The sequence below is a fragment of the Diabrotica undecimpunctata genome, unplaced genomic scaffold, assembly GCF_040954645.1.
Source record: "Diabrotica undecimpunctata isolate CICGRU unplaced genomic scaffold, icDiaUnde3 ctg00000796.1, whole genome shotgun sequence".
NCBI lineage: Eukaryota > Metazoa > Arthropoda > Insecta > Coleoptera > Chrysomelidae > Diabrotica > Diabrotica undecimpunctata.
Window position 1 is genome coordinate 12,413 of NW_027312374.1, and position 8,089 is coordinate 20,501.

Sequence of the window (8,089 nt, forward strand, 5' to 3'; positions counted from 1 at the left end):
AGATTGAGCAACTTCATTTACTCCTATATTACATTTTTATTTGAAAATATAGATAAATAAAAATCTAGCTATATAATTTACAGTATTTGTACTCTATAATGGATAATCGAAATATTACAAAAAAATTAATTTAATTAAAAAAAAAAACGTTTCAAAAAATCTCTCCCAAGATAGGCACCTCTCCCACTAAATTTCTTTAAATTTTGAAGGCATCTTACGAATTAAGCCTTTTAATGATTAAATATACACTATGTTTTTAAGTTACAATCTAAATATGGCTGTGTAATAATAATGTTTAACTACTTTAATGATAAAAGTGCCTCTTGTAAGGAATTAATAAAACATTAAATCATAAAAGATTAACAAAAAATAACTTTATTCTCAAAAACCTTAAAAAGTAATAGGCACGTAGCATACAAATCCAATAACAAAAACCATAACACTCTTTTTAGGGCATTCATATAAAAAAACCAGAATCATCTTAACGTTTATAATGTAACACAAAACTAAAATAGTTCTCACAAAAAAATTACTGAATTTACTAGACAAAAAAATTAACAACTTTTCTCAACATAAAATCATTCTTCTTTTGTGCGAGCGCTTAAGATCTATTATATTAATTTTTTACAATCAGTCATGTTTGAATAGAATAGAATAGCTAACGACTAGAATAGTACCTAAAGAACTATTAAATATAAAATAGCCAGCAGGCTTAAGTTTTTAGTAATAGTCATAAAACATTTCAAAAATAAAACAAAGTATTGAAAATTACAATTAGAAAACAGTTACATTAACATATAATTATAGTAACAGGCATGATAAGGGTCAATAAGTCTCTTAGAAATTAATTCTTTGAGATCCTGTTTCTTATTTAAACTTAACTCAAATGGCGCACTATAAACTGTTTTGATGGATATTTCTTTATTATCCAACATTTTTTTCTTTTGTTTCTAACATTTATTTGTTTAAACGCGTCTTTGTATAATGTCTTATATTGAAAAGAGAATGGGTTCCCTTTCGTAAACTTCATAACTTTGATGTGATTCCATACGATGGTATTCTTCTCTTCGTCAACGTTGAAATTATATCCCCACTTGACTTGTAAATCTTTTAAGTCATAAAAGAAATCATGATTCAAAGTATGAACGATAAAAGGTTTCCCCGTTTTTCCTAGCTCTCTGAATTGCAGTGGTGTAAAGATTGGACCAGCTTTTAAATCTCTTGATATTTGTTTCTGTATCAGCATGTACACATTGTCGGCTTCATTTTGCGTATGATCTTTTATAAGGAATTTGTGAGTTATGCCTTTTAGATTTTTATAGTAGTGACTGCAAACATGTATAAAGAAGCTATGTATTTATTTTTGTTTTTGCCACAAGAATTATCTGTTACAAATGTTACGTTAACTTTATGTTCATTTGCATCCTCACAAACCTTCTTTAAAAAGTCTAGAACGCAACTTCCAATCTTCACTCCACCTCTTTTTCCTTGGGTTTCATCCCAGAAATAGCAATGAACGTCACCATAGCTTTTAAAATCATCTTAATTCTGTGGTAATTTATTTAACACAGTCAAAGTAAAGTTGTAGCTATTCAATTTGGATTTATAATAAAACCGATGATGTCTCTCCATTGGGACTTTGTATTATCGCTTGAACATCGTAGCAAACGCATAAATTATATTTGTCAAGAGTACATTCTATCATTATTTTTTTCTGCTCGGCTTAATTCCTTTTCTTCTAGGTGAGTATCATATTTGACTTTGAGTGCAAGCCTCTGATCAGCAGAATAGTTTTTATACTGCAAACAAAGATCGCATTGATCTTTCTTGGGTGAAAAAACCCAAATTAAAATGGGTAGTAAAAATCTCATAAAACAAATGAAACTTTCCAGGATCTCGGGAATTATTCTTCTGTTTTTCTTGAAAGTCTCTAAACAAGTCAGTAATACTTTTCGATCCACTTATGAACACTCTTGAGGTCGACGCTCTTAAATAATGCGATTCAATTCGTGGTATTAGATTGATAAATCTAATGATATCTTCTTTCAGATTGTCATCCACGCGTCTATGACTATTATGTTTGCATCTTCTATCTTCTTAACAGAATTACAATTGTTAGTCTTATATCTTACTGTGCGAATCATTTTACTTGTTATTCCCAACGTATTGATAAAAAATGTTTTGCAGACTCTGATTTTGGCATTATCATCGTACAAGTAGAAAGCAGCATTTGGTGCTCTGGGATGTTGAGCGTTGAATACTTATATTTAGGTTCAACTATATCCATTCTACTTTTATAAACATACGCTGTAACTGCAAATCTCCTAGTGCCCAAAAACATTTGAAATGTTTTGAAATTGAAATTTTCACTGCATTTCTGATTGCACAGACTCTTCATTTGACGCGCAGGAACAACGTTTTTAGTCTTAGTAGAAATGTATTGTTCTCCTGCATTTCGTTTTATCTTTTGGTTATTTTGCTTTCATTTAGTAGGATCAGCTTTACGTTTCTTCGATCTCCTGGGCGATGTTGCAACTACTTCAGAAGGCATCAGAGAAACTTGAAGATAAGCTTGGCGAACGTTTTCTACCTTGATGTTCATTATAAGTGGGATCATTGTCACTAATATCAGCATCACTCTCTTCTGAATTCATTGGCGATATACGGTAATGTACAGCTGGAGTACGTGGTGTTAAAATTACGGATTCTAGTATTGAAGGTGAAGTAGTTCTAGGTGATAAAGGCTGGGCTTCAATTTCTTTACCTTTTAGGATATGGAAACAAATCGTCCTTCTTCCAGTGAACAACATCGAGAGGAAGAGCTGCTGCTTGAAGATGACGAACTGCTACCGTTGACGCTAGAAGACGAACTGGAACTACTAGATGACGATCTCGACGAACCGTTTTGATGTTTTTGCAGTAACAGTGTTAGTCTCAACCAAGGAATTATTTTGTAATGGCAGAGTATTATCGGCTATTTCTTGTTGCTTTAAAAAGTTTTTTGATGAACTTAAAGGGATGTTCTCTTTTTCTTCATTGCTGACCTAAAAATGCAAAATAATATGTAAGTAGTTTATATATGTTAGTATATTATAAACTTACGTTTGGGTCCTTATCGCAATTGTTTTCCCATTCATCAGGTGGATGTGAAACATTAAGAAGGTTCATAATTCTTCGCGATAGTGATGACATATTTCTTCAATTTTTTTGCAATGTATCTCTAAGAGGTTAAGATATAGTTACCCTCTTATTTAATACTTGTTAGTACATAAAATGTTCTCTTTTTCTTCATTGCTGACCTAAAATGTGTTTGGGGATTTCTTCCCGCTATTGATTTCGCTATGAATGTAATTAAAACCAACTTGTTTATTTAAATGTTATTTCTCGAACCAACAATGACAAAATTGTAATAAATATAATAAATATATAGTCCTCCACTTACGGAGTCTCGACAAAAAGTCCCGCGTCAGCGCGTCAGACCGTCAGGCCACCTGTTGTCCTTCAACATCGGCGATGAAGCGCACATGCAGCGTTGCTGACGTTGCCAAAATAGAATTTACAGAAAAATCTGAACATATTCCCCCACCTTGAAATATTATTTCAACACAAATAAATGTCACATAAAGTCAAAACATGTAAAAAAGAAAAAAAAATAAGTACATAAAAACAAGGTTACACGCTGTCAATTGGTAAGGGACACACTTTTGAAACTGAGCGTTTATATTCGCCATTTGTAGTTTGAATACGCGCAACCCGAACTTTGTCATCAGGCCCAACATACAGTTCACTTACACGTCCCATCTTCCATTGACATGGAGGAAGATTGTCTTCCTTCAGCACCACCAATTGTCCAACTTCTAAATTTGGTTTTTCGGTAAACCACTTCCCCTTCTGTTGCAACTCGGTAATATAATCCGAAGACCACCTTGTCCAGAAGTGCTGTTGAAGCATTTGGATATGTTGATACCTAGATAGTCGATTCATAGGTACTTCTCGAACATCAGGATCCGGTAATAAGGTGAGTCGTCGTCCAATAAGGAAATGAGACGGGGTAAGAGATTCAAAATCATCAGGACTTGAGGACAGAGGACATAAAGGTCGTGAGTTTAGGATAGCTTCTATTTGAACTAGAGTGGTATAGAAGTCCTCAAATGTAAGAGTACAATTTCCCAAAATTCTTTTCAAATGTTTTTTACATGATTTTACTCCCGCCTCCCATAGACCACCAAAATTTGGTGACTTTGCTGAAATGAAGTTCCAATTAATACCTTCGTTACTGACAGCATTTGTTAAAGATGGTGAATGAGACAATAAAAAAATCTCCCAATAATTTCAGTTCTTTATTTGCTTCAACGAATTGTGTACCATTGTCTGATATTACTTTTAATGGTTTACCCCTAGGTGCAACAAATCTACGAAAACGCGCGATAAACGCCTCTTTTGTCAATTCCGACACCAACTCAATATGAATTGCTTTCGTAGAGCAACATATAAACAAACATACATAACATTTGGACAACTTAGCGATTCTCCCATACTTACTTTTAATTTGGAAAGGACCAGCATAATCCATCCCTGTCACATAAAATGGAGGTGATGGCGTTACTCGATCCTTAGGTAAAGGAGCCATTTTTTGAGAAAGTGGAACAGGCTGGGCCTTAAAACACTGTACACACGTATGTGTGACATATCGTACCAAATTTCTACCCCCAATTATCCAGAACTGCTCACGGATTGAACTTAAAACCGCCTGTGGACCAGCATGTAACAGACGTTCATGTTCCCACTCAACCAACAACTTTGTTAACGGATGTTTAGAGCTTAATAGAGCTGGATGTTTCTTCGCATACTCCAAACTAGACAATTGCAGCCGACCCCCCACCCTGAGGATACCATTTGCATCAAGAAAAGGACTTAACCTGCGGAAGGTATTATTAGACAACAATTGCCTTTTATTAGACAATTCTTTAATCTCTTGCGCCCATGATTCCTTTTGCGATAACTTAACCAAAATATCCATCGCATGTGCTAACTCTGCAGGAGTTAAAGCACCGGATAATGTGTCTTTATGCAAGAGTTTTTTAAAGTATCTTAGACAATAGGCCAAAGACCTTTTTATTCTAATTATATGACCAAATATATGAAATGGAAACTTATATACATTCTTAGCATCTTGACAAGTTCCAACATGCACTCTAGTCTCAGGCATGTCACTAAATTGCTCAGGAACTGATTTAGGCCATTTTTGTTCATCCAAACCCAACCAATCTGGACCACACCACCATCTTTGACAATCCACCAGTTTTGATGGAAAAATGCCTCGAGATACGATATCTGCAGGGTTTTGATCCGTCCTCATATGTCTCCACTCTTTTGGGTCTGTCAATTCCTGAATTTGGCTTATTCGATTTCCCACAAATACCTGAACATCACTAGGTGACATTTTTATCCAAATTAAAACAACAGTTAGAGTCACACCAAAAGACCGTTCTTCTAAAGTTTATCGTCATTGCTTGTTTGACCTTAGCTGCCAGCTTACTTAATAACAGGGCTCCACACAGTTCCAGTCTGGGGATGGTTAAGCTTTTTAATGGTGCCACCCTAACCTTTGCACACAACAACTTTACTGAAACATCTCCACACTCGTTCACACTTCTTAAATAAACACTTAAATAAACCTTAAGCATTTATAGAAGCATCACAAAAGCCATAAATATCAACCACCGTTGCACCAGAACATACGAGCTGCCTAGGAATTGCTAACTTATTTAATAAAATGAAACGTTGATTTTAATCTAGACCATTCATCGTTCAATTCACAAGGTAATGACTCATCCCACTTCAAACCCAACTTCCACAGTTTTTGCAAAATAATTTTGGCTAGAACCACACTAGGTGCGACCAGCCCAACGGGTCAAATATTTTCGATACATCTGACAGAATATTTCTTTTTGTGTGCCTTCCATGTCCAACTGAAAACTCAATTTCAAACAACAATTCATCTTGCTTAAATTTCCAATACAATCCCAACGTCTTGTTTTGTTCTTTCTCTCCAAAATGTACCTGATCAACCAAAACTGAACTGTCTAACTTCTGTTGAACTCCTAAATCATTTGATACCCATTTCCGCAATTCCATACCTCCAGCTTTTAGTATTGACACCATCTGGTTACATATTTAAAATAATTATTCTGCTGTCTTTGCTCCTGTTAAAACGTCATCAACATAAAAGTCTCTTAAAATTACTTCTGCTGCCTTAGGATACTCCTTTTGACCATCCATACCTAACTGTCTTAAACACCTGATTGCAAGATATGGAGCTGATCTCGTCCCATATGTTACTGTGTTCAAAGTGTATTCTTCCAGCTGTTGACTAGGAGAACTTCTCCAAAATATCTTCTGCAAAGACCGTTGATCAGGTGATACCCAAATCATTCTGTACATTTTTGCTACATCTGCACAGATCACCTTAGCATGTTGTCTAAATCTTAACAAAACCAACACAAGATCCCCTGAAGCTTTGGTCCAACATGTTGAATATCATTTAGAGACACGCCCATATTTGTTTTCATTGAACCATTGAAGACAACTCGCAACTTAGTAGTGCTTGAATTTTCATTCAACACTCCATGATGAGGAAGGTAATAAGATATTACACTTTTTGAAGGTTCCGATAATGACATGTGACCCAGTGATATATACTCATTCATAAAGGAGTCGTACATACCTTTCAGCTTAACATTTTTCTCTAACCTTGTTTCCAACGCCAAAAATCTGTTCTTAGCTTCAAGTTTAGAATCCCCCAACTGTGCCAACTCTTCTTTAAATGGAATTCTAACGATAAATTTACCATCTTTTTCTCTCTTGGTATTTTCCACAAACATCCTTTCACACTCTAATTCACCGACAGACAATGCCTGCTTCTCCTGAGGAATTTCTTCCACGGCCCAAAATTTCTCCAACTGATTTTGAATGTCAACTACATTTAAATTACACATGGTTGAGTTAAATGTCTGTAGATTCTGCAACGGTCCAGCCAGTATCCACCCCAGCAATGTCTTCTGTAATATGGGTTGAAACTCAGATAATTTAATCTGTCGTACACAAAGAAGACTATAGAAAATCTCAGCCCCTAGTAACATATCCACTTTAGCCGAACATCCAAATCCAGCATCAGCTAACGCTAAATAAGGGGGTATATCTAATTGACATGTATTTTTAGATTTTGACTAGGTATAGAGCCACAGATCTTTGCGACAACTAAACATGAAATTGTTTTCTGAAAAGAACTATGAATTGACTTAAATGAGACCATACATCTACCACTAACACCAGAAAACTTTTGATTTATACCAAAAATTCTCATTGTGACCGTATCTTGTTGAAGATCCAATTTAGTAGCTAACCCAGAAGTAATCAAGTTTGGCTGACTCCCAAAATCCAATAAAACGACATGTTTGCCATGAGCCATCCTTTGCCATCACTTGTATCAATGCAGTTGATAGTAGTATCTCGCCTGGTACCTCTATCCCATTATCCATCCAACACACTGACCCAACATGTTGTAGAACCTCTAACGCCTGTGAAGAAGACGTTCCAACTTGCAAACCACCACCAGCACCACTGTCACCTTCTCCAACTTTCACTCCATCGTATTCCTTGTTACCACTAGGTTGGTCAACTACTGTTTCTGTATTTGGTCTTGTATCGTAATGTAACAGTGTATGGTGTTTTTGCCCACATTTTCTACAGTTACCTGATTTACAGTATTTACTTGTATGATTTGCCTTTTTTAAGCAATTTAGACAAAGTCCCAACTTTTTTGTTTGTTCATACCTCACATATGTCTTAATTTTCCAAATTCCACACAGTTATTAATGTAATGTTTATTTTTGCAATAATGACAAAACGGATCTTGATTTGTTAAACTGAATGTATTAGTTTCTGTTAAGTTTGACTCTGTTCTCACAAATGATTTATGTCGTTGCCATTTATTATTTCCATTCCTGTTAGTGTGGCTACCAGCACTATACCCCTTATTTTCCTTGACCTTTTTTTGAATTTCTCTCAATATTTTTCAAAGTATCTA

General features: G+C 35.1%; 2 protein-coding genes across 2 annotated transcripts; both read right to left on the reverse strand.

The window, feature by feature from the left end:
* Nucleotides 1-2,879: 2,879 nt before the first annotated feature.
* Nucleotides 2,880-5,443, reverse strand: LOC140431611 (uncharacterized). The gene is made up of 3 exons (XM_072519506.1): nt 4,543-5,443; nt 3,793-4,244; nt 2,880-3,044 (listed from the first exon to the last, which is right to left on the reverse strand). The coding sequence occupies exons 1-3, from the start codon at nt 5,441-5,443 to the stop codon at nt 2,880-2,882; spliced, it is 1,518 nt and encodes a 505-aa protein (XP_072375607.1).
* Nucleotides 5,444-6,488: 1,045 nt separating this feature from the next.
* LOC140431612 (uncharacterized) lies at nt 6,489-6,998 on the reverse strand. The gene has a single exon (XM_072519507.1). It carries the CDS (start codon nt 6,996-6,998, stop codon nt 6,489-6,491), a length of 510 nt encoding a protein of 169 aa, XP_072375608.1.
* Between the last annotated feature and the right edge of the window lie 1,091 nt (nt 6,999-8,089).

Bases quoted from the DNA above. Each gene is read 5' to 3' on its own strand.
- LOC140431611 (XM_072519506.1), bottom strand. From the start codon at position 5,443: ATGTCACCTAGTGATGTTCAGGTATTTGTGGGAAATCGAATAAGCCAA. The intron at 4,245-4,542 runs GTAAGTATGGGA...ACTTCATTTCAG, and splicing joins TGGTCCTTTCCAAATTAAAA to CAAAGTCACCAAATTTTGGT. The intron at 3,045-3,792 runs GTAAGTGAACTG...TTGCATTTTTAG, and splicing joins GTCAATGGAAGATGGGACGT to GTCAGCAATGAAGAAAAAGA.
- LOC140431612 (XM_072519507.1), bottom strand. From the start codon at position 6,998: ATGTGTAATTTAAATGTAGTTGACATTCAAAATCAGTTGGAGAAATTT.